Raw genomic sequence first — 27,424 nt, forward strand, 5'->3', positions numbered from 1 at the left:
GATTTCTGTCTAATGATCTCATGGCTGTGATCATGCCGGCCGACAGGAGCCTCGCGGAGCTCTGAACACGATGTTGGAGCTCTTGTTTGAAGGTGCTGCTGTGGTGTGAAGCTCAGCGTCACTGTGTGATCCAGGACAAAATGTCTGACTGGGAGGCTGGAGGGTTTGCCGGCTGCCGTCATGAATCGGCCTCTTTATGCGTTTGTGTTCGCGGCCTCGTTCGCTGACCTCGCTGCACTTGTCATTCACTCCCATTTCCATGCTGGAGACGGAGGAGGAGGAGGAGGAGGAGGAGGAGGAGGAGGAGGGAGACGAGGAAACAAGACGCACAAGTTGACAAAGAGGCGAGTTTTCTTTAATGTCAGGAGCTGCATGAATTTGCGTCGACAAAAGCCGGACGATGAAATGAAATCGAGTTCTGTTCTCTGGGCTTTAATATGCACGATGCTCGCAGTGTGTTTCCAGTGTTAGCGCGCAGAGTTCACTTCAAATGAAGAGAGAAAAGAATTTAATTTAAAGTTCAGTTCAGACTTCTTCTCTTCTCACTTCCTCCACCTCGTTCAGTCCGGCGTGTCTTTAATAATTCATCAGTTTGATGAGTGAATGTGAAGCTGCTTCCTGTTCACTTTATCCAAACACACTGATCCTCTGCTGGAGGCCGACAGGTGACCTCCATCCTCGCAGGTTGAAGATTGACTCTAGAAAACTACGACTGATTAAAGGTGTGTGTGTGTGTGTGTGTGTGTGTGTGTGTGTGTGTGTGTGTGTGTGTAGAGCTGCAGCGCACAGCGAACTGAAATACTGACGCTTCATCACAGTCAGCAGAGTGAATGTTGTCACTAACACGGCTGTTGTCAGTTACTCTGCTGATGTGTTACCTTCAAATTCCACTGTAAAAAAACAGCAACCAGACGATCAGAACAAAATATGATTTCATGTTTCTCTGTGCTGTTAATCTATCACGGAATGTAAACAGAAATATTAACACTCTTTGACTGGAGACTTTGCTGCTCAAAGGTTTCAGAACTGCAGACGACTGAGGCGAATCTGACGCCGGAGAGGTAAAGAGGTAAAAACATGATAGATTAACAGCAGCTTCACTCCACGAGGAGCCAATCAGCTGCAGACGTGTCCAGCTGAGGAACCAATCGGCACCTGAGTCAGTCGGACTCCTGACTGTCTGCAGACACAGCTGAGCCTCATCAGAACCAACAAACAAACATGCGTGTGGTTCCTGACGGGGAGTGAAGCTGCTGTCAGCCTCCACAGTGTGTTTGTTCTGAGCAGTCAGCATCTGGACCTCTGAACCGCTCCGTGGTTCTTCTCTTCTGTATTTCTCTGTTACAGAACAGGTTCAGAAGAGGTTCTGCTGTGGCCGCATGGTGTGATGTCATATCAGTAATCAGGTTACTTTAAAGGTCCATCTTGTATGAAACTCGTAGGTCCAGACGGTGATCCCAGAACTGTTCCTATAGCCTGGAGCTGTAAATTATTTTAAAGAGGAAAAACATGAACTCAGCAGTCTGCTGTGAAGCGTTTAATCTGCCTGAAACATGACGGCGACCGACTGAACGCAAAGGTCCAACAGTCATCAGAACAAGTGAACATCACTGACACTGAGCTGATCCAGGATCTGTTCCAGCACCTCCCCGTCTGTCCACCATGAAATTTGGATCAACACTTTGTCTCCTCGTCCTTCGCGGCTCTTTTTTGGGCGTCAGCCTCTAAAAACCCCTCTGGGTCCCAGATTCTGTAGAAACTCAGATGTTTATAGTCCCACAGCAGCGACTGTTGAGTAACAGCAGGCTGATGTGAGATAGATGGAGTTTTGTTTTTCTGAGGTCCATCTGTCAAATATAATAAACATGAACTCAGTTCACAAAGTCTGGGGAAGATATTCAAGATTATAGATAGATCAACACAGAGACGACCTGTCAGATGGTGTGTGTGTGTGTGTGTGTGTGTGTGTGTGTGTGTGTGTGTGTGTGTGTGTGTGTGTGTGCGTGCGTGCGTGCGTGCGTGTGTGCGTGCGTGCGTGCGTGTGTGTGTGTGTGTGTGTGTGTGTGTGTGTGCGTGTGTGTGTGTCAAGGCTGCAACAAACTTTTCTTTTCATCATTAATAAAAGCTGAATATACGAATGATTATCTGTTTCAAAGTCAGAGTGTTTGTGTGTGGGTCGACCCGGAGGAACCGTGGTGACGCACCTGCTCCACACACACCGTTCACCTGTTTACCTGCTCTGCTGTGATTGGTCGATACAGCTCAGTCTACAAACACAAAACAGAAAACCTTCCAAACCAAAATCTCTCGGCTACAAACTCATGCATTCATCTGCAGATATCCAAGTGTGTCAACAGCTGGTGTGAGAACCACAACAGCTTCATAACGTTCTGATTGTTCTGCCTGTCTGTTCCTGCAGGGAGTCCTGTACAGGTGGAGGAGGAGGAGGAGGAGGAAGGTGGAGGCTGCGTCATGTCGTCCCAGTCATCCTGCTGTGGATGAGTCTGCACCGGCACGGTAGGATCCCGACCCGTCACCATGTGTCTCCTTTAGATCTCAACAGGAAGTGTCAGGATTCTTCCTCCTGATCTGAGAGGAGGAAGAGAAAGAAAAGTTGCTCTCACAGCTGAGAAATTGTTAAAGACGAGTCGATACATCCGATCCGAGCCGGACAGTTTGATTTCACATGTGCTGAGATTTAATGGAAACAGACCGAAAATCCCAAAATAACATTGACATCTGATTGTGACGCATCGAAAATCTGACTGAAGAGCTAGTTTTTATGTTGCTAATGTTCAAGCTAATTACAGGAAATTCAAGTAATAAACTCTAAACATCCCAATCTGTTGAACTCCACTCTGTGATGTGTGAAGCTACATTAACTGTGTAGCAGTAAGAAGCTAATGTTAGGCTACAAACAGACGACATCACGGTCACATGACTGAAACGTCTCCACCACTAAGAGTCTTACTGCACAATTACTATCCAGGTTTTCTATAAACTGATCAATGTACAAGTTGTAAAGTCAGAGTTAGAACAGTGTGGAACTAAATTAAAGACGGACTAGCGAGTAGATGAGTCTCCGTGTTGCTGTGAGGACGTTTAATGTCCCCGACAACCTCTGTAGTCTCATTCAGACACTTGTTAGCAACCGCTAACTGTTCTCAACACATGAAGAGCTTCAGAATTAAACTGTGGGACATTTACTTATGTATTTTATATCAAAGAACAAAAGTTAAATGACTTTATTTCAGGCATACAACTAAAAACACTTGAAAAAACTCAGAGCCGTTGAGAGGAAATCTGGACGCAGCCATGGAGAGGGAGACTCCCACCGACCGAGCCGCTAACTTCCGGTTTAGCGCCCAGCTAACTTGAATGGGGATAAAATACTTTAGTCGTGCGGCTCTTCTAGACTTTCCAAATGTTGTTGGACCGAATGGCTCAAATGCAGACAGTGAAAGGTTGTCAAGCTGAAAAAACATCTATCTTTATGCTGTAGAACAAAACTTAGAAGACCTGATTTCAGACAAAAAACTCTGTGGCTGTGAGAGGAGAGAACAGGAAGTGCTGCTATGCTAACTGACATCAGGGTGTCAGGACTCGTTTTATGTCCGCGAACAGATGATTTGTTGCACGAGAAAGAAAACGGGACGCGATGTGCTCGACACCCACGGAAATCAATCAGTTTAACAGCTGTGAGAGCAAAACCAACAAAGCGAACACAGTAAACCTCCAGCCTGCAGTCTGGAAACGTGGAGCTGTGAATGAATGAAGAAGGATCACAGCAGGACTTCAGCCTGGTTCTCTGCAGACGTCTCATCCTCTCATTAGGAGCGTTTGTTGTCTGCGTGGAAAGTTTCCTCCATCCTCATTATGAGCTGTGATTATTTAATCAGGACGGCGTGCCTCGTTTCTTAATGAGAACAAGTTGAATATGATGTCTGGGACGTGAACTCTTCTTCTGTTCTTCATGTCATTCATGTGTTCCAGGTTGTTTTTTTCCTGCTGTGTGGAGAAAATGTTGCATCTCTCATCTGCAGAAAGAGTTAAAGAGTTCTGAGCTTTTCCTCACTGGCAGCATCCAAACCATCTTTCAAACATGTAGAAAAAAGCTCTTTGTGTGTTTTTACCGCAGCTCAGTGAGCGATGCAGCGTTCTCATCTGACAGCAGTGATTTATATGATTTCCATCTTTCATTTGTGTTCCCATGTTTCCATCCTCCAAACACTTGTTTCCTCTCCGCTTCATCCCACTTCTCTCCTCTTCTGTCGCTCATATTTTCCATCTCTGCTCCCGAGAGCGCCTCGTTTTCTTCTCGTCACGTGCTTCCATTAACAAAACCGCTTGTCATGTAGCAGAGAAAGTCACGACTCTTTTCATGAAATCTGCAGTCAGACATTTTTTTTTGTTTTTCCATCTGGTTTATTCTCTCATCGGTGCTTTTATTTTGAAGTCACGCTTTCACGTTTTGATTCATTTCTTACAAACGCCGTCAGAAACTCACCTCCAACATCCAGAAACATCTTCTGTAACATCTCCAGGTTCAGACTGTGTGAATAACATTCAACATGAAGACCAGAAGGTCAAATCCTCTGTGAGCTGATCCATAAATCAGCTCATCGGGTCACTTATTGTTTTATTGATCTGTCTGATTGAACGATTGAACTCAGTCGATCGAACAGCTCTCGTTTTTGTGCTTTTGTTCATGGCTGTAAACCAAACTGTGTGTGTGTGTGTGTGTGTGTGTGTGTGTGTGTGTGTGTGTGTGTGTGTGTGTGTGTGTGTGTGTGAGATGCAGGGCGGGGCTGACACACACTGATGATGTCATTGTGTGTCAGTGTGTCAGTAGGTCTGAAAGTTAAGCCACCATTTTACCATAACAACTGAGAAGCTAATGGAGACACACACACACACGCACGCACACACACACACACACACACACTCACACACACACACTTTAAGTGTTTCATTAAAGTTTTATATCTCAGGTTTGACATCAGCCAGCTTTCAGTCTCTGCGGACACCTGAGCTCCCTCTGAATGGGACAGTGTAGCGCTGATGACATCATCAGTATCAGGTCTGACTCACAGAGGGGCGGAGCCAACAACAAGCTGAGGAGACACGTCGTCATGGAGGACGAGGCCGACACATCTGTTGGACGGGGGGCGTCCACATACTTCTGGCCAGCGAGAGAGAGCGAGAGAGTGTGTGTGTGTGTGTTTGTGTGTGTGTGTGTGTGTGTTTTAATGTATTTTCCATACCCTACCAGCCGCCTCAGGCCAAACCGAGCGGTTCACACACACTCGTAAAGTTCCCAGCAGTACAAACCACAGCACACACACACACACACACACACACACAGAGCAGTGTACACTCTGTTTCTGGTGACAAGAACATGAACCATGTGTGTGTTGACCAGCAACAAGACGGGGAAACCGTGTGTGTGTGTGTGTTTGTGTGTGTGTGTGTGTGTGTGTGTGTGTGTGTGTGTGTGTGTGTGTGTGACAGCTGATGGATGAAGCTGGTGTCTGACAGTAAACTCAGTAAACCTGCAGCTGACAGAGATCACGTCCACACGTACTGAAACCATCTTTTTCACCTCGGCATCGTTTGAAGAATATTTGCATCCAAGCGGATCCACTGAAAACGACTCAGCACTGTAGTTCATATTCCAGCCTGTAGGTGGCGCTTGAATTTCACCTAAAACAGAGAAGAAGACGGAGCATGCGTATAAAGCTTGCAGGCTGTAAACAAACAGAAACCGAACACAACAAGAAGAAGACGACAGAGGCGAGTGTGAGGAAACCAGAATCGTTTGTGTGACCGATGATAATAACGCGCGACTGCAAGGTGAGAAAGCTGCAAGAAACACGAACGTCATGAGTCGTCGCAGGGTTCAGAGGTGGAGGGGCGATGATGGCGTCATCGATACGGAAAGTATGCAGATTCACCGTCCACACGAAAACACAAGGGTGACGTTTTCAGATGTTTCCACCCTGAGACCAGGTTTTAAAAAATTAACAGGATCCACGTGGACGATCGGACACAATGAAGCAGCACATGTGAGTTTGCACTCAGCAGCTGAACGACCTGCTGATGGCCGTGCAGGAGCTGCTGATGAGCTGTGGGATGACTCGTTATCAGACGGCTAAATAAATGTGATCGTCCTGATTCGGACCAGAGAGACTCGGTCGATCTGCTGCGGCGGATGGAAACTCTGGTGATTCCTCTCCGAAACACGAGCGAGGGGAACGTTTGAGACGAAGCCGCCGCTCAGCGCTCGCTTCTTTGTGTTCCGTTATCTTCAGATCTCTTTAAAGTCTTTAATTCAATTAATCTGCAGTTCAGAGCCAGGAGGAGGATTACAGACCGACCGGGGATTTCTCAGCTTTTCATGCTCACAGATATTAAGTGTCAACAGTTAATGATTAAAACCACATTTTCATGATGACAGTTCATTCATGTTGTGATCAGCCGCCGTCCTCCTGAGGGCGAGAGACCTGCAGTGGGAACAGAGAGAGAGAGAACATCTTCACGAGTTCTGGAACTATTCGTCTTTATTCAAACGGTTGTAATTTGCTCAAACACACATTTTGTAATTAAAGAAGAACTAAAAAGCAGCTTTGTGTTTCAGTGAATCAACCTGAGCTTCAGACACAACAAGGCTCCACTCTGTCCTCTGCTCTGCTGCGTCTCCTCCCTGCTGTCACCTCCTCCCTCCTCGGATGCCTCGCAATGATCTCCTAGTGACAGACAGGAGGAGGGGGAGGAGCCTAAACACCTGTGAGAGTGAGTCAGCGCTCACCTGGACGCAGACAGAGAGAGGACCTGTGTTGTGTTCAGGTGCATCGTTACCTGTTTGTTTGAAGTCACTCGGTCGAGTCAAGTTCTTCCTCCCAGAAACTCCTCGTCTGCTCGGAGGTGTTTCAGAGTCGAAACAGTGAAGAGACAAACACAAACCGAGCTGTGGACGAACACTGATGAGTCAAATATCATCGTATCATCATCCCGCAACGTCTCGGGTCATCAGCCAACCCAGAACAAGATCCCATCCGGGTCCAGTCGATACTGAAGACGTGACATGAGGCAGCGTAACGTTTCCAAACCGCGCTGCAGGTTTGTTACTGAGCTGCTGGTGCTGCAGCAGTCGAGGCGTCACGATGTTGGATTTAAATTAAACATTGATCGAAACAAAACATTCAGTTTTCAACAATAGAATCCAGCTCACAGTCTCATCTGCTGGGCGGAGGAGTCGCTCTGAGTGGAAACTGAACTGATAACATGATTAAAGATCCTGCATGGATTCACTGGAGACGCTTCAGTGAAGTGAGTTTCTCTCTTCTGTTGTTCATCGTGTTCTTTGTTGCGGTGCGGCGGTCGATCTGTGAGGACGTGTTGGATCTGAATAAAGCTCTGCACGTCCGTCTGAAGGAAAAACTGATTCAGTTTGTAAAGAAAAGATCCTTGGAGGTTTTGTCCCGCTGTAATTTGAAGAACCTCAGCTGGTTCTGAAGGAAGGTTTAATTTACACAAAGCTCGACTCTGATGTCTTTGTCCTGCAGACGAACGAGGACCACAGAGACGTTCTTACATTTCGTCCAGCACAGGAGGCTGTTGTCTCGTCTGTGTTCATGAACCTGTATTCAGCCGGTCGGAGGACGGGAGGATCAAGAAGGAAAAGCAGAGGAGAGATAAAAACAAAGAGCTGGAGGAGAAAGAGGAATGAACGAGGGAGGAGAGGAATGCAAGCCAAGAATGTGAGAGAAACGCTAGAAAGGCCGGAGAGGTGAAAAGAGAGAAGGGCAGGTTGATGGAAGCCGACTAATCTACAGGATTAGTGTCTGGAAAAGACTGAGGGGTATTTTTAGCAGCTGCAGTATATCAGTTATCAGCCGAGGTATCGCAGAGTCACGGGGAAATGTCAGCTGCACGCTGACATCAGATATGATGGACAGAAAAAGGGCAAAGTTGAAGTATTTCAAAAATCCTTTCTTCGTCCTCTGACGTCTGGTGTTTCATGACTGTGTCACACTTTTTAATTTCAGGCTCACAACAAAGCTCGAGCTCACATTCAGCATCCGACGATCAGATACAGAAACACAAAGCAACTCAGATCTCCAGCACCAGAACCAGGTTAGAAGTTCTGAAGCTGAGTGTGAAGTCAGAGAGAGACTGGGACAGCTCCGCCGTGTCCTCGCTTTACTTTGTCTTGTGGTGATTCTGTGCAAAGGTTTCAGTCGTCTGCAGCTCTGTGAACGTCTCACACAGCTGAACACCTGCAGATCTTCTCTCTGCTCACTCGTCCTGTTCAGAGCTGAAGCCCGGCAGCAGACTGCAGCGGTCCGACACGATGCTGGTGAGGACGGGACACGTTAACGCTGGAGGGACAGTAGAGACGGCTGTTGATGTGGAGTTAAAATCCTGGACATCACACGATTTGGTTCAGGAAAAGATACTTTGGTTTATCATGTAACTTAAAAAGTCACCCAGGATGTGAAGCCGGTCTCTGACTCGCCACCACGACGATGTTCTTTGCATTAGAAGTGATGCAAGAAGGGAAACACCCATCGAGACAATGGGATTGTGATTTTGGACGATATAAAAACAAATGATTTGATTTGAAACAGATGTTTTCTAGCTGGAGTGAATATTGTTCTCTGTCTCCACTCGTACAGTCGCTCTTACAGCACACGCAGCTGATATTATTGAACATCGTGACATTAGCCGTCACGTGCAGGTTGTGTTCCTCAGCTGTTCTGGCGTCAGGTCACAGCAGCTGAATCGTCCTGATGCAGCAGCATGCAGAGTCTGAACATGCAGATGGCGAGCTGAGCGCTCTGAACGTGACACATCGTCATCAACATGCAGTTACAGTCGTGTCGTCTGACGCTGTCGTGATCGTACAGCTCAGCTTTCATCTGCAGCTCAGCAGCTGGAAAAGATTCCAACAGGATTCTCGGTTCAAATCTTCATTCTACAAACTCATTATGTTTCCTGACAGCTGAAACTAAAAACATGGAAATGAAAGCAGCTGACGGGACCGACGCCCAGCGGACCGGGTCAGCGAAGTGAACTCCTGACTGAAACTGCTCCGATGCTTCTGTTGAAAGATGGACGCTGCTGTCGAGCGCAGCCGAGCCGACCTCCCGCCTCCCACGTCAGCTGGAACACAAAGAGCTGTTGTTTCCCGTCAGTCAGACGACTGCATGAACAGAAGTTTGGGTTGTAGCTGTCGAGGTTCTGACGGCTGGTATCAGCGTTCTGTGTTGGAACAAACGTCTTCATTTCATCAGCAGCTGGCTCGTCCCGAGCTGTCATCGTCACTTCTGTCAGCAGCTGTGAAAACCTGCGAGCAGAGAGGAGCTGATCTGACTGGAGGCTGCACAAGTTTCCCAAACCACCGCTTCATTAAATCATTCAATTAAATACTCCTTAAAGAAAAGGTTGTGATCTGCTCGCTCAGCCGTCAGAACAGTTCTGGAGCTTCACAGTGAAACAGAGTTGGAGACTCAGTCACTCATCCATCATCCAGATGAAGACGAGTTCTTCTCTTCATCGTCACTCTTCCTCCCATCGTTCCCTCCCTCAGCAAAACTTCTCCAACATAAAGACTCTTCTGTTTTATATCACTGTCAGTTAATTAGGTTTGGAGAAGTTAGCTCTCTGAAGACATCATCATCATCATCATCATCATCATCATCAGCTCACTAATTATTTTTTATAGTTTATGAATGAAACAATTAACCAGTAAAACTTGACTGATGATGATGAGCTGCAGACTGATTGTTAAAATGAGCCATGAATAAACCTTTTGTTCATTTTTTGCTGAGTGAAACTCGTTCTGAGGACCAAACTGTTTGAGAAAGTGGTCCAAGGTCCTGTTCAGACCCGGTACCAACATCTGCCACAGTACAGGTGTGAATGAGGACACAGTCAGATCTGATCACTCAGACCACATACAGAGGTGAGCGGGACCACACTGAAGGACCGAGAAGACAAAGAAGAAACTAGAAACCACAGCAGCACCAGACTCCATTAACAAATGTGGTGATTTTAAGAGTTGTTGAGTTAAAACAAACTTTATAACGTAGTGAAACTGTGTCTCTGACAGATTCTGACTCATTGTGTCCTTGTTGTAAATTCAGCATTAAATGTTTCAGCTGAAGTTGTTTGTCTCCTTGTAAAAAGTGTCAGTTTGTGGCAGCATGTCTGTACCAGCCTGTCTGCTTCTGTGTCTAAAGTGCTAAAGTCTTACCTGCCAACATTGATCAGCTGTTTGAACACACTGTTTACACTGATTTCACCATTTACACTCCATTTATGAAAGAAGAAACATGTTGTTGATCTAAACATGTCACATGTTACAAAGACACTAAACAGGAACAATATAGGCGACTTCTTTGTCCCCGTGGAGAAAGTCCCCAGACTCCCTTAACAAATGTGTCAGTTTAGTGAGTTGTTGAGTTGGAGACACTTTATAAACTCTGTGAAACTCTGTCTCTGACTCATTCTGCATTATTTGGACCTTCTTGTTCATTCAGCAGCCGTTCTACATGAACTTCTTTCTGTCTTTGAGTAGAAACATGGAAAGATAAATATTAATTTGATTGACAAAGCAGCCTTATGCTGAAAGACACACACACACACACACACACACACACACACACACACACACACACACACACACACACACACACACACACACACACACTGTCTCATTAGCGTGGTGCTCTGAGCTCTCTGACGTGTTTCACACTTTAAATGAATGTTGACAATTAAAGTGACACGTTGTTTGTGTGAACCGGTGCTGTCACAGGATTTATTGGAGGTGTCAGGAAACACTGAGCACACACACACACACACACACACACACACACACACACACACACACACACACACACACACACACACACACACACACAAGCTCATAAAACAGCAGGCTATCCCAGTAGCTGCGCCCAACCTGATCTCACCTCTCACTTTATACAAAACAGCCATGCACACACACACGCTGAGACAACATACACACGCACACACACACACACACACACACACACACACACACACACACACACACACACACACACACTAATGTTGAGTTTTGAGACTTTTTATCTTCATTCTTCTCGTCTTCCTCAAACCTGTAAATAAGTGACTCAAACTTTGACCCAGTACAACACACACACACACACACACACACACACACACACACACACACACACACACACACACACACACTAAATTGTCACAGTGGGGATCTTTAAATCACAGTGTTCCTCTTTCATCGCTGCTCTGGTTTCACAGCTGATGACATTTCTCTGATAACACACACACACACACACACACACACACACCTGACAGGTCGAGTGTGTGTGTGTGTGTGTGTGTGTGTGTGTGTGTGTGTGTGTGTGTGTGTGTTGTCAGAGGAAGCCCACTGATACAAATCCGACTGTGCTGATAACCAAATGTGTGAAACAACAGAAGAGTCAGACTGCAGGACGACCGACGAGGAGCTGAAGTGTGACGACACTTTATTCGTTCAAATGGAGGCAAATATTAAACTGTTTGATTTACTGCATGTGTCTGATCTCTTTAATTACCAGACACATTAAAAAACAAACTAATTACTACATTTTACTTGAGTACTTACAACCATCCTGTCTCCTCCCGCCTCCTCTGCGCCTGTTTACTGGTGTCATAAAACAAACGTACTTTATGTCTCTGTAGTAGAGGAGCTGTTTGTGAGGTGTTCCTCCAACAGAGGCCCCTGAACACCTCAGTGGCACCTGAACGCCTCAGTGGCACCTGAACGCCTCAGTGGTACCTGAACGTCTCAGTGGCACCTGAACGTCTCAGTGGCACCTGAACGTCTCAGTGGCACCTGAACGTCTCAGTGGCACCTGAACGCCTCAGTGGCACCTGAACGCCTCAGTGGCACCTGAACGTCTCAGTGGCACCTGAACGCCTCAGTGGCACCTGAACGCCTCAGAGGCACCTGAACGCCTCAGTGGCACCTGAACGCCTCAGTGGTACCTGAAGGCCTCAGTGGCACCTGAACGCCTCAGTGGCACCTGAACGTCTCAGTGGTACCTGAACGCCTCAGTGGTACCTGAACGCCTCAGTGGCACCTGAACGCCTCAGTGGCACCTGAACGCCTCCTGCCTGGCTCCTCTCCGGCTGTACGTCAGCGTCTCGGCTGCTGTCGGCTGGATGTGAGGTGTGAGGTGTTTCCTCTCTAACAGGAGGACTCATTAATGATGACAGTGTGTAATGGCTGCAGGATTACAGCTGGCACATTTACATTTAGATGAGCGGACGGTTTTGGCAGTGCGAGGGCGGCGGCTTGTCACAGACTCAATGAAGACGTTTCCATCGTTGAGGAATTAATTTGAGTTGTTAATATTTCAGAGCGCTGACGGCGTCGTGTTTCCTCCGAACCTCACCTGGTGTTTGTTCATCACACTGCAGAGAGGAACTCAGAAATCACACCTGAGATTTATTTACAGAAGATGTGATGAAGTGTTCAGATGCTGCTGAGGAGACAAAACATTACACACCGGATCAGGAGGAGAGACACGTTAACTGCTATAGACACCAGCATCTCACACCATACTGTCAGGGGATGAGCTGCATTGTGGGTAATGTAGGCGGCAGGTTTCAAGAAGGAAGACGTGGCATGAAAAAGGTGACGAGTCTGGTTCTGCTGCATCATCAGTTAGTGTTGAGTGAGATGCTAAATCACTGGAATACTCCTTTTATTTTGACATCGGGCCGGTTCTTCGCCGCGTCTCACACGGCTCGGTTCTGTTTGGTTTCTGTCAGTCCGCCGGGTCGAAGGTTCACAGCTTCACAGAGCCGGAGAGGAGAGGATGCAGAGAAACGTGAGGTTCTGCTGCCAGGAACACGAGAGGCGGCTTTTAAGCTTTTTGGGAATTGTACAGCATCCAAGCTTGTACACACACACACACACACACACACACGCACACAGTCACACGCACACACACACACACACACACACACACACACACACACACACACACACACACACACACACACACACACAGTCACACGCACACACACACACACACAGTCACACACACAGGCACAGTGTGTTCTCTCTCTCGGGGAGTGTAGAGTCTCTCGCTCTATCCCTCCATCTCTCCTGATCCACTGATTTCATTCAGCTTGTCGAGCTTTGTTCAGTGTGTGTGTGTGTGTGTGTGTGTGTGTGTGTGTGTGTGTGTGTGTGTGTGTGCTGCCTCTAGTTTTTCCATTAGTGGGTTCGATGCGTTTTGATGTTGCGTCCAGAAGTTCCTGAAATTTCATGCTGAACAACTTTAATGGCTGAAGAGGTTCAACTGATACTCACACACGCACGCACGCACGCACATACACACACACACACTCACACACACACACACTCACACACACACACACTCACACACACACACTGGACACTCTCAGGATGTTCAGACCTACCAAACAGGGATATGTGGAAACTTTTCTTTATGTTTTATGATTTATGCGTCAGCAGTCATGTTCTCGTCGGGTTTGGGTGCAGAAACGTTTCCACTCGGTGGATTCACGCTCACAGATGGTGAAACGCTGTCTTGAACAGTGGTTTCTGGCTTTATTACCACCAACATGGCTGGAAAATGTCCTGAAGTCTCATTAAAATATTCAGTGGTTTTCATATTTTGGCTTTTTTTTTCTTGTGAAAACTATCTGGCTGAGATTTGAGCTCCAGGCAGCGTTTTAGACGCCTGCATGCTCAGATACATACATACAGACTTACATGGTATTTCAGGAGGAGAAATGACAGAGATGATTGTTGGTGAAATGTGCAACAGTCTGAACTCTTCAGCCTTCAGTCGCTGCAGCTTCTGGAGGACACGTAAGGGTTAAAACACACAGAATAAAACATAACACCACAACCACACACATACTGGTGTTTCTGACGTTTCCAGTGCGTTGGCTGTGGTTTTGGCTGCGGCGAAGGCCGAGCCGGAGATCAACGGAGTCCATTGTTACCCCGGAGGAGAGAGACGAACCATTCTTTCCACTTTCCATTTCAGCTCTTGTCTGTTATTATTTTCTTGCGAGGGACGGCTCTTCTTTCCCGCTGTGATTGAAAACGATGGAGGCGAACGTGCTTTATGTTTCAAGGAGAAAATGATAAACAAAGCAGAGCGATCAGCGTCGCTCAGAGTTGAATGCTGGTCTGTGTGGAGCTGACGGCGCTCTGCAGGTTCTGACCCAAACACAGCTCCACTCTAACTCGACCTCTCAGGCTCCGTTCTGAAGACGAAAGACGTGTCCTGCATGGACACTTTTTCTGTGCACGTACATTTGAAATATTTCACACTGAGTTCCAGTTTCTCAACAGCTGAATTTGACAAAACTGCAAACAGGCAAAAGTCTTTAACACACTCGAGCTCTGCGCTGTGTTTACTGTCAGGACTGAGCTCTGCTAACAGCTAGCGCAGTGCTAATCCCTGCAGCATATTTACCTGTTTCCCGTGGTGATGGAGGGACTTTTCACAGGTGCTGGCTGGTGTTAGAGAACACAGCCAGACTGGGACAGAGATAAAGGCTACTTGTCAGATTCAGCTGCTGAAGTCGTGAGCACTACCTCAGCTCACAGCTACGAGCTAACTAGCTAATGGCAGCTACATTTAGCAGCAGTTAGTGGCTACTTTTGCGACAATGCTACCAGTTTCTTTCTGTAAATCACCTCCAGACATCAGAAAATCCTGATTTCCATTAAATATGATCACATAAATCAGTGAGTAAAGATCTTCAGTCGTGATGAAAACATTGATTTCTGACTTCATGAGGACGTTCACTCAGATTTAAACAGGTGCAGGATCTGACTGCTCGCTCTCTCTGTAACAAAGTGACTTTTCTCTGATCTGACTGGAAGGTTTACTCTGCATGTGCATGTTTTCTGGTATCACAGTTGGTTGTTTGTTGAATCTGAACCCTGCAGACGTTTGGAGCTGGTGTGCGACTCCTCGTCTCACCGATCAGGCTGCTGTCAGTTGATTGATTGACCTGTTGGCTGTCTGGGCTGCTGAACCTTCAGCTAACTGCACGACCTGTCTCATCCCGTCTCGCCTTTGTTTTCCTGTGGTTCCTTGAGGGCAGTCTCCCTTCCTGTGTCCTCTGATCTTGTCTTGGTTGGTCCTCGTCCTTCTTGAACGTTTTTGTCCCCGTCATCTTTGTCTTTGACTCTCTGGTGATGGACGAGGATGCCCATCACGGTCGACTCGACTCTGTTGGTCCTTGAAATCTTCTCACTTGCCTGCTGATCTCTGATGGGTGTTTGCCTCCTTCATCTGTAGTCCTGTACTCTTCTGTCTCGTCTCCTGTCCTCTTGTCTTCCTTTGTCCTGTCCCCTTATGTCTTTGACTACTGGCTCCTCGTCTGAGTGATATTTAACAGCTTCAGTGGAGGTTGTCCCTTTTTTTAAAAGTTCATGATTTTAACATCCTCCCATCACCTTCAGCGCTGGGCTGCAGCTACATCAACTGTAACATGGTGCTGACGGAGGCCCAGGGGGAATTGAAGTCGCCCTGCTACCCACAGAAATACCCCAATTCGCAGACCTGTCGGTGGACCCTGCAGGCCCCCGCCGGCTTCATCATCCAGCTCTCCTTCCTTGATTTCGACCTGGAGGAGGCGCCGGGATGCATCTACGACCGGGTGGTGGTGAACACGGGAAACACGGACGTTAAGTTCTGCGGCCTGACGGCCAACGGGCTGACGCTGAACTCGACGGGGAACGTGATGGAGCTGTTCTTCACCTCCGACTTCAGCGTGCAGAAGAGGGGGTTCAGTGTTAGCTTCCTACACGGTAGGTCCAGGCTGTAGGTTCACTAATCCAGGCTAACACGCTGATATCAGGCTGAACTAACTGAGCTTCTGAGTTGAAATGATTTTCTCACAAAATAAACTTCTAACTGGGACGCTGAATCCGTCAGAGGTTTGCGTTGGTTCCGTCGAGTATCTTCTGCCATGAAGATTCAGTTGAGCAGAACTGATTGAAGTCTGAAACCTCAGAGATGTTGGTGGTTTCCACATCGCAGACACGAGTGGATCAACATCAGGCTGAGGCGTCGACCCACCAGAGGAAGACTTGGCCGCTCTGCTCGCTGTGATGTTTTGATGCCTTCATGCACGTTTGCATGTGTGTTTTCTGTGTGTGTGTGTGTGTGTGTGTGTGTGTGTGTGTGGTGTTTTTTCCACTGGCTGTTGGTTTCCTGCTCTCGGCCAGCAGCTCTGGCCAGCGTCGCTCCGCTGGGAAACGCAGGAGAAAAACCTTCTGGTTCATCAATACTTGGATGAAGTGTGTGTTCAGAATGATGTGAAATAGTTTTCGTGATGTGGTTTTTTGTGTGTATGTTTTGCAGCGAGTGCTTCGATCTGTTAGACTGTCAAAAATCAAAAAAAGTTTGAACTGTTTATTCATGTTGTGCAGAAACATGTAGAATGAGGATTTGAGCTGCAGGTTTGTTGTTTCCTTCTTTACGTCCGTCTGACTTTGTGTTTTGTTTCTTGTTTTCATCATCAATTTCTCTTCTTTATTCTTCATGTCTCTCCTGACTTTCATTTGCTTCCTTCTTTATTTACTTTCTACCCTTTTCCCACCTTTTATTCTTACTGCCTTTTTCCTTTTCCCTGTTTTATTTTGTTCTTTCTGATTCTCTACTTCCTCCTCATCTTTTCCTCTTTCATATTTTCTGTCCTTTCTTGTTCTCTTGCACACGATTCTTTCCTGTTCTGTCTTTCTGTCCTCCGTCCTGTCTTCCATCACGCCATCCTCGCTGTCTTTCGTCCCTCCTTCCGTCTCTTCCTTCTAGTTGCCGTGGCCCTCAGGAACCAGAAGGTCACCATATCCAGCAGCACCGGCCAGGTCACCGAGGCCTCCGGCTCTGTTTCCATACCGACGCTCAGTCAGCTGACGCTGTGCTTCGAGCTGGAGCGAATCAGCATGAATGAGGTACGCAGCTCTTTCCTGACTGTATCTGTGGTGTGTTGCACTTTAATATCCAGATTATATAAAGATTAAAGGATTCTGATTGGACAAACTAAACTTGATCTGGACTCAGTCAAATATAAAACATATTCTAGTTTTGTTCTCAAGTGACTCATGCAAAGTTCTGGTGGTTCCTGAGCAGAAAGGATGGATCTTCACCTACTATGACACGAGCAACAACGTGGCGTTGAGTTTTGGCTCAGATCAGAGTGGCGTTAAGATGATCATCGACGGCGTGGTCTGCTCGATCGACTCCATCATCCCGTCCTCCTCCTTCACCTCCTCCATGAAGCCTTACTGCGTCCTCTGGGATTCATCAAACGGCCGGGTGGCGGTTTACTTCAACGGAAACTACTGGGCCAAAGCCTGCTCCTCCTCCAGCGGGCACTCTGTGCCAGCTGGAGGTCTGTTCCGGTTAGGAGGTAAGTTTTGATTTAAAGTTAAGAGGAGAACGAAGACGCCTTCTCTTCATCGACAGATGATTTGATCTAAAGATGCCTGAAAGAATAAGACCAGGATGATCTGGTGCAAAGTGTCACAACGTCATCGACCTCCATCTCGCTCAGTGGTCTCTCATCAAACAGTTGTTTCTTTAAAATATCCAGTGGTTTCACCCTGACAGTGTCTAACAGAGATCTCTCTAAACATGTTCTGAGCAGTCGTCTCTTATTAAAACCAGTTCCATCAGGGACAGAGTTCTCTTGTTAAAAATACTTTGTGGTCATAGGTAAAGATATTGAAACATGGTCTCACACAGCGGTCTCACACAGCGGTCTCACACAGCGGTCTCTCGTTGAAACTATTCTAACATGTCTGGAGTTCTCTAAGAACACCGAGCACACTGACGGTGTTGTGCTGGCTGTCGTTGTTCAGGGCAGAACAGCTTCGACGGGAACATCTATAACCTGCGGCTGTGGGATTACGCCATGACGGTGCAGGACCTCAACAGCTTGAGCTGCGACAGGAAGGGGAACGTCATCGACTGGGACAACAGCCACTGGAGCATCCCGTCCACGCTGGCCCAGACGGACGCCACGCTCAGCTGCAGTGAGTACAGGACGCAGTCCGGTCTGACCTCAGATCAGTGGACACATGAGGAGGCTGAGTTTGTCACGAGAGACGACATGAACGTGCTGTTAGAAGACGTTAGCTGATTTCAGATGTCAGGAAAACCATTATAAATGTACACACACACACACACACACACACACTCACACACTCTGCATTGTGCCATGCAGGAACTAAACGTTTCAGTCTGTTTGTTATCAGGCTGGAAAATTACAACCAGACTTCAAACTGCTACATTCATTCTGACTGCAGCTGGAAACTTAATTGACTCCAGGAACCAGTTTGGCTGCTGACCAGCCTTCGTTCTGATTCCTGCGCTGGTCCAAAAACCCAGTTGGCTGATAAACACACTGTGAATTCCTGCACGCAAAGACACACACACACACACACACACACACACACACAAAGGGAAATCAAATGACATTCAGTTTCAGCATGTTTATTGCAAGGGTTTTCACAGTGTTCATTAGAACGTTTATTAGTACATCTTTAATGCAACACACAAAGAGGCATGCGCACACACACACACACAAACACACACACACACACACACACACACACTCTCTCTCTCTCTCTCTCTCGACACACTTAAAAACCTGAAACCAAGTTTACATAATGAACCTTTTTCTCACCGTATTTAAGTATTAACCATGAAAGGAAGTGTAAGAGTACACCGTGTGTGTGTGTGTGTGTGTGTGTGTGTGTGTGTGTGTGTGTGTGTGTGTGTGTGTGTGTGTGTGTCCACAGTCAGTACTGGACCTCTTATTTAAAATGCTGTAAATGAGTGTGCAGCCGCAGGAGGTTAGCCACAGCGGTTTCAGTGGAAACCCTGCCAACACTGTGCCTCTGTGTGTGTGTGTGTGTGTGTGTGTGTGTGTGTGTGTGTGTGTGTGTGTGTGTGTGTGTGTGTACTCATATACCTCAGAGACCTTCAGTGGTTTTCAAGAAATGCATGATCCTGCACCGGGTCTCTTGACTCTCTGCACACACACTCACACACTTTATTAATGTATAAGCAGTTGTAATGGAGGAGTTTAAGAGTTGGAGTGTTATGTAAGATATATAGTTATAATGAGCTGCTGTGTCTCCAGGTGCTGCTGCAGTTCTGAATATGATAAATGATAAAATCTTTATTTATTCAAAGTTTCAGTATTTAACTTGCTAAAAGCTGAGACATTGAACACACAGCGGCGTCACGTGTTACATGATTGTGTTGTAGACTCAAAGCAGTCGTCTCGTCTCATCATCCAGCGGTTTCACTCTCAGGTGTTTGAATCCCGTCCTCGGTAACGCGATGTGCTCCTCAGGGATCTGTGTACTTCCTGGACCGTTAAACAACCTGTTCCTCGTGCTTCACCCTCCATGTTCTGCTGATGTTACCTGACTGACTGCTCGTGTTCTGTTCTGTCGTCATTAACTGATCGCTTCATTCACTAATGATCGATGTGAGATTGCAGTGTGTTCATTAACTGATGCTTGTTTTGACTCGTGTCCTTCTCTTCACAGTCTGCTACCCTCACTGCATTCACTTAACTGCTGCTGCGCCAACTAGTGGTGAGTGCTGCTAACACCCTGCTGATGTATGGATGTGTGTGTGTGTGTGTGTGTGTGTGTGTTTGTCCTGTAGGTGTGTTTACATCGACCTGCTCTAACAGAGACATGATGCATGGAGGACAATGTGCCATAATCTCTTTAATCTCTCTGTTCTTATTTCTGCAGCACAAAGTTCATTCAGTCAGAAGCTCCGTCGGTGCTTCAGTCATCCGTCTGTGGCAGTTTGAACTCTGAACTGTTGATTTTCTTATTTATGCATCTGAAACATTCACAGACAAGAGCTGAGGAGGAAGAAAACAGTCCATTTTTGTTATATTTAATGGTGGATTCTGTGTTTTGGACTGAACTTGATCCAGAGGACTCTTCAGAACAAGAGGAGACGGTTTCACTGCTGAAACACTGAGACTTGGTTGATGGGTTGGCAGAACTTGGTTCATGCTAGTTAGTTAGCGTTGTGATTATTGTGAAATGTGTTTTCATCAGGGCGTTGGCTGTTTGCTCGGCGTGTTTCTGGCGTTTGCTTCGTTTGAACAGGTTTAAACTCGTCGCTCTTTCAGGATGTTACATCTTGTATAAGATGAGTACAGCCAGCGGACCACCAGATGTGAGTCCAACTCATTCTGTCGTTGATAAAAGACTCTGAACCTGCTGAGTGATGTCGAACGTTTGGTATTGCTGGATTCAGAACAATTATAATAATATCCACTGAGATCATGTGTAAATCTGATGTTTAGCATGAGAAGTGAATGTAAGACAGGATGAATGTGTGCAGCTCGGTCCAGTCTCCAGGATATGATGTCAGCAGTTCGAGGTGCCGTCACGTTCTCACGATGTGTTTCTGAGCCGATGATCCCGTCAGGAGCTGCAGACGCTGTGATCACAGCCGGCGTGCTGCCAAACGTCAGATGGTTTTAAAGACACATGAAGTTGTTTCTTATTGTCAGGACTCTAAATCTAAAATCCAAAGCACCTTGTTTCTCTAACCAGGTGGTGTTAGTGTCGAAACCCAAGAAGAGAATAAGAGGTTTTGTTCTCTGAATATTCAGTCAGAATTATTAAGATTTCAGTCCGACAGCAGAAATATCGTCTCCCCGGCCGCTCGGCTGCGCTGATTACAGAACGAGTGATTAAATAAAGATCAGATGAACTTAATTGAGCTCCGGAGGGAAACAGAAACAGAAGCAGAGGATTCGTTGGGAAAACAAACGCTGATTTACTGACTCTGCGTTCTGCTGTTGAGAGATTAAAAATGCTCAGATGTCACCAACAGTTCAGCAGGAGCTGCAGGAGCTGCAGGAGGTTCAGGTGTGGGTCACAGACTGCAGGAACACAAAAAACCAACACTTCAGGGAGCGTCTGAGTGAAATGTTGTGTTGTGTCCTTACATGGAGGCTTGGTCCTGATAGGTGAGCTCACATGTGACAGTTATTTTACAGCCTCAGAGCTCACAAACAGACTTTTTCCATTCGTCAATAATGGAAGTTTTATAGCTGCTGCTGCTGACCGACGACTGGTTTTATCTCTTCGTCCTCACTCAGAGGTTCACTTCTTCCACTGAAGCTGCAGAGACACATTCTCATAAAAACTGACTGAAGAGAGAAGAAGACTCAACAGCAGAAAATATAAAGGGACAAAATGCTAAAAGGTTTTAAAGGACAGAGAGCAGTTTTATAATCTGCTGCGTCCATATTTCTGTTAATCTCACAGTCCGTCATCATCGAGAGGCTGCAGCTGAGAGCTGTGATGATCTGACAGGAACTGCAGGAACAGGGTGATTAAAGTGAAACTGATCTGAGCTTCTCAACGTCCAACATGTTCAAATCTGCCAATCGTATATATCACCTCATATATCTGAACTCTTCTATAAGTCTTAATCACAACGTCATGAATGAATCTCAGCTGAAGTTGTGCATGAAGTCAGAGTTCGTCTTCACTCGATGGATCTTTGGTCCTCCGCAGGACGTCCAGGCTCACAGAGGTGCGCTTCATTCTGTTACCCTGACAAGGTTTTCTTTTTACGAGCCGACCAAAGAGCTCTGCACCGCCTGAGGCTTCATGTTCCTCTCTGGTCGGTTAACGAGGCTGCTGATGGAGGCAGAGACGGAGCTGTCGCCAGGCGCCTGCCGAGCTGTGTGTGTGTGTGTGTGTGTGTGTGTGTGTGTGTGTGTGTGTGTGTGTGTGTGAGCTTATATACAAGCGTGTCGATGCTTCATTACTGTAGAGTGTGTGTGTAATGTTTACATGTTGGCATGCTTTGTGAGTGTGTTAAGTTGTCTTTCATCTCAAGTGTTGCCTGAGGACACACACACACACACACACACACACACACACACACACACACACACACACACACACTTTAAGGAAAGAGCCGATTACGATGATTACGTTTTTTTTTTTATTTTTTATGTCTGTTCATATTTTAGTAGTTTTAGTTGTTAATTCTATATCATGTTAATAACTGAGATGTGACACCATGTGAGCAGTCAGAAGATCAGATGTTTCAGCTGATCCACCACTGAACCAGTAACAAGAGTTGTTGAGTTAAAACAAACTTTATAACGTAGTGAAACTGTGTCTCTGACAGATTCTGACTCATTGTGTCCTTGTTGTAAATTCAGCATTAAATGTTTCAGCTGAAGTTGTTTGTCTCCTTGTAAAAAGTGTCAGTTTGTGGCAGCATGTCTGTACCAGCCTGTCTGCTTCTGTGTCTAAAGTGCTAAAGTCTTACCTGCCAACATTGATCAGCTGTTTGAACACACTGTTTACACTGATTTCACCATTTACACTCCATTTATGAAAGAAGAAACATGTTATTGATCTAAACACGTCACATGTTACAAAGACACTAAACAGGAACAATATAGGCGACTTCTTTGTCCCCGTGGAGAAAGTCCCCAGACTCCCTTAACAAATGTGTCAGTTTAGTGAGTTGTTGAGTTGGAGACACTTTATAAACTCTGTGAAACTCTGTCTCTGACTCATTCTGCATTATTTGGACCTTCTTGTTCATTCAGCAAATGTTCTACATGAACTTCTTTCTGTCTTTGAGTAGAAACATGGAGTCTGTTTCACCATATTTGTTCAGACTCATGTTGATGTCAGGTCTTGTGTGTCATCAGCAGCAAATGAAAAAGCGTAATAAACTACATATTTGTTAAAAAGCCATGAGTTCATAAGAACAGTCTTCAGAATCTGACATGAATATGAGCCGGCTGTGACGGCGTCTCTCTCTGAGAATAATCAACATGTTTTTCCAGTAATGACTGAATTACAGCGGGCTGCCCGGTGCTGAGTCATTACATTAATTATAGCTGATCAGCTACTGTCAGCCTGATAAAGACGTACACGCTGTTTTTATTGACACTGAGAGGAGAAACTGTATTTTGTGTTTTCTTGGTTTTACACTCTGCTGCTGTGACACATCCGTCCTCTCACTGAGCCTCTGAAAGTCAAATATGATGTTTACGTGTGGATGACGAGCCTTATATTCTATGAGACATGTGAATGTGACTCCTCTCCCTGCAGTTAAAACACAGATTTTCACAGTAATGACAGTAAATGTCCGTCTGCTGTCTGCTGCTCAGTGATTAGAGCAGTCATGGCTCATTATCAGTGATCATCATCTTTGTCCTGACCAACAGCTCCTCTTGTTAGAGAGCTCAGTGATCAGCAGAGATGCATTCATGTTCTCTAATCACAACATGCTGCTCAGAGCCAGATAGCCGAGGACGAGACGAACGAGAGGCTGGTGTGAGGAGAGGAAGATAAAGAAAGGAGAGACAAGAAGGGAGGTGAACGAGGAGCAGAGGAAGAGAAATGACACCAGCAGTGATAACAGTGAGATAAATGATTATCAGCGCTGTGGAGGGAAGACTGTTGGCAGAGAGACAAACTGTGATGAAGCTCGACAGGCGATTCTCCGTCACAACCTTGAAATCACTGACATCATAAAAATGATCTGTGTTTAATAGTTTTCACAGTGCGGTGTCTTAAAATACAGTGTGGAAGCTCCACAGCAGCCAGATCACCAGAGTCTCTGCATTACTGCAGCATGTTGCTGTGTTTCAGATCTGGTGGTAGAAAAACATCCTGGTTTGGATTAATAACCTGAGGATGTCTCCAGCTGTCCTTAAAGATATTCACTATCCATCAGTTTCCAGTTCAGCAGACTGATGTGGACCAATCAGACGCAGCGAGACGAGACAAAGACGTAAAAGGCGTAAGAAGCCGTAAACAGACAGAGAGGGAGGCTGGAATGTGGAGAAAAGGCGTGTTAGTGTCTCGTATCTGCAGAGAGTTTCTGATTTTCTCTCTTTGTTGCTGCTCGGGACGCTTTACCAACCCAACATGTGTCTATTTGACGTCCTGGGAATGAGACTCAACAATCAACTGTCTTTGTGGTGCGTTCAGGAACAGCTGGGACAAATCCTACTGATTCTACCTTTAACTTTAATAGTCTTTGAATTCTATTAATATGACGTGAGCTTCAGTTAGCTTTGAGCACAAATGTCCTTCAGAGGGAGACTTTTTACTCTGATACTCTGAGTCCATGTCAGAGCCTGAACTCTGTTACTGTGCTGGAGGAAACAAGCTGGATCAGAACTTCTGCTGTCACCAGAGTCTTTTCTTACACAAGTACCTGAACGTGTCCTGGAGGAAACACTGAGGCCTGCTCTATGAGTCACCCAGGAGAGACTGTTGAAGTTAACGTCAGAGTGTTGGACTTGTTGTGACTTCTGATTGTAGGTGAACATACGTAACATATTTACCACCTGACAGGACTGCTCACCTGCACGCAGTCTGAACGAGTGCCGTTCGTACCCAGAGTGAAGAGACCAGGCTGAGAGGAAAGACAGCAGGAGGTGAAAAAGCTGGAGAAGGTGGAACGTGACGGGACACTCAGCCGCTCTCGCCTCCTTTGAACCGCACGCCGTCCTCGATTACTGAATTCCTGCTTTCTCACTCGGCTGATCACTGCGATGATTTGCTGACATTCTCCCGAACACATTCCTACTGTTACAGAGAGTGTGTGTGTGTGTGTGAGACTCAACACAGTGTCTGCTTTCACTGGCGGCCCGGTCTCCCACTCCCTCTGAAGGCCTGTGAATATACAGTATGTGTGGGCCGCAGCCGGGCTCACCATTACATTAACAAATGGCCAGAGAGCTGGAGGAGCGCTTGATTCTTGGCTGCTGCGAGCGCTCGGTCGGTGAGACAGACTGTCCCTGAAATAAAACATGAGGAATTTGAGCCGAGCTCAGAGCCAATCTGCGTCCCAACCACAGCCCACAGACGCTGATCGATCGGAAATCTGCAGATATTAAAAAGCACCGTGAGAAAGTTTCAACATTTTGATGAACTTCTTATCCTGTGAAACCTACAGGATAAGAAGTTCAGAGGACAGACGATGACCTTGTGTACGTCACTATCACTGTAATAACTTTCAGCGTCCACATTTTTTGCAGCTTCTGTTAGTTGGTTAGTTGATTTGTTGTTTCTTTGGTTGTCGTTTGGTTTTTAGTTGATTGGATGGTTGTTTGTTTGTTAGTTGGTTCGTTTTCTTTGTTGCTTTGGCGTCTTTGTTTCCTGACATTTATTAAAAAAAGCTGACGCTCAAACATCTGACTGAATGTTGTAACAGTTAGCTTCCACATCGCCTCCAAAATTGAAATTAATATCAGTTCCTATAAACGTAACGTGACGTGATTTCTGATGACTGTTGTTGTCTCACTTGTCAATCGTTACCGATCATTTCAACTGATTAACCTTTTTGTTCTGAATCTTCCCTCCCCTCCCTAAAGGTGTCTCCCCACCCAGCAACTCACCACTCCCCACCAGCTGTGACTCCCCTCGACTGGGCTGCCCAGGTAGGAGAATTAAACACACCTGCATGATTAACCTCACACCTGTTCATACAGATATCATGAAGGCTGAGATGTCTGTGGTCACTTTCACACCTGTTGTTGGTTTATTTAATCTGGAATAAGGAGAGAACAAATCCGCTTCCTGTCTTTAGCTTCTGGTAAGTTGTTGTACAAAGTAACCAATCACAGCCGTCTTGGGCGGAGCTTAACCCAGGATGCAGCGACCGTGCCTCTGCCGGCAAAATAGCGTTGGGAGAAAATGATTTGGCCTTGACAATGAAATGGCTAAATCTTAGTATGAGCTGCTAGCTTGGTTAGCTTTGTACCGTCCCTGACCAGGTTAGTGTGACGGATGAGGTTAAAGTGTAGAATAAAATGTTAAATGTAAGATTCACAAATAGTCAACAGAATGATGAATGAAAAATAAGACTGAAGTGTATATTCTGTTGGAGGTTGTAGCTGTAACGACGTCATTAGCAGATTGAATCTACATTCTTGCATTTTGGGGATTGGGCTTGAATCACGTGCTCATCGTGGATTGTTTCAAATGGAAGTTTTCTACAATCATCTGCATCTACAAAGCATTTAATAAAAACCTGTATTTGTGTCATAGAAGTTGTTTTCCAAAGCACCTTGAGGACTGTAAGTGCATATATCGTTGTCATGGGAACCTGTCAGTGTTCCTACCATGAATTATTCACTGAGTGGAAACACTAACCTGCTGCAGAGATGATGTACACACCTGAGGTTTTCCTCCAGGACCACATTCATATTTCATAACAGTGAACCCAGCGGGGATAAAACCATCAACCTTGGCAGCATCACCTCCACACTACTCACACTCAGCTTTATCAGGGGAAGCTGCTTGTAATGGATAGAACTGAAGAGGCTTAAAGAGAAGACGTCAAACCACGACATGATTCTCAGTCTCAGTTGTAAAAGTGTAAATTAGATGCTGCATGTTCTTCATAACCGTTTTTCACACATTCAACTGTCTGCAGATAAAGTGAAGGAAGTTTGCAGTTTAATAATCGTTTACCTTCTGCCACTCACTCTCTCCAAACACTGTGGAAGAGAATCTTCCTCCGGCGTGATTTGTTCATGACATTTTCCTTCAGCGACCTCTCTGCACCCTGAGTCGAACCGACGTGAAGCAGCCAGAGAGGGGGAACCACCCCAGGGTGCCGTTCAGCCGCAGCCCAAACCATTAGAACCGGAACACTGTCTGTGCTCGGATCAGCACCTAAAGAAAATCTGACTGCAGCTAATCAGCTGTGTTCCAGGAGGTCACATGGTCTGGGACTCGAACAGTAGCTGCCGACGTGACCCAGCTCCACTCCCCAAATGTCAGTTCTCACACTATCCTGTACTATGGAGGCCTCAGAGGGACAGTTTTCTAAAGGTCAGTTTTTTGTGCTCGTGAGAGAAACGGAGCCGAGCCAATTAGGATTCAGCATGTGTCCCAGAATATAAATGACTACGGCAGCCCAGGCAGGTCAAAAGGCCATGGGAGAGCACACTCAGGGTTATATGTTAAATCCTTGAATCAGATTGGTCCAGTAGGAAATCTTCCTCTTTTGGTTGATTGAATTTACTTTTAACTTCTGGGTGAGCAGGTAACATGAATACCAGGTGAGAAAAGCAAGAAAGAGTTCATGTCCAGAAAAGATCAAGTTTGGGTTTAAAAATACCTGATTCTGTAGCCACAAAGACATCCAGACAACTCGTCAAAGATATCTGAAAATGTCCCGGAGACTCCTCAGACGTGTCTGGCTGTGGTTGCCACATCACAGCTGGAAAATGTCCCGAAGACTCTGGTTTCACCCAACGTGTCGTCAGAAATATCCGGTTGTGTCGCCACAAACACGTCTGGCAACGTCCCAACGATTCATCGGAA

General features: G+C 46.1%; 1 protein-coding gene across 2 annotated transcripts in view; it reads left to right on the forward strand.

Moving 5' to 3' along the window:
* adgrg6 (adhesion G protein-coupled receptor G6) overlaps positions 1-27,424 on the forward strand; it is a 71,358-nt gene that overhangs the window by 3,666 nt on the left and 40,268 nt on the right. The window contains exons 2-8 of one of the 2 annotated variants that reach the window (XM_037086833.1): positions 2,420-2,517; positions 15,512-15,859; positions 16,866-17,005; positions 17,184-17,463; positions 17,915-18,088; positions 19,616-19,663; positions 25,465-25,530. In XM_037086833.1, the coding sequence (XP_036942728.1) occupies positions 2,420-2,517; positions 15,512-15,859; positions 16,866-17,005; positions 17,184-17,463; positions 17,915-18,088; positions 19,616-19,663; positions 25,465-25,530 (1,154 nt within the window). The remainder of the gene's footprint in view (positions 1-2,419; positions 2,518-15,511; positions 15,860-16,865; positions 17,006-17,183; positions 17,464-17,914; positions 18,089-19,615; positions 19,664-25,464; positions 25,531-27,424) is intronic. The other variant, XM_037086834.1, reaches the window with a different exon arrangement.

Source organism: Acanthopagrus latus, chromosome 22 (assembly GCF_904848185.1).
Source record: "Acanthopagrus latus isolate v.2019 chromosome 22, fAcaLat1.1, whole genome shotgun sequence".
Taxonomy (NCBI): Eukaryota; Metazoa; Chordata; class Actinopteri; order Spariformes; family Sparidae; genus Acanthopagrus; species Acanthopagrus latus.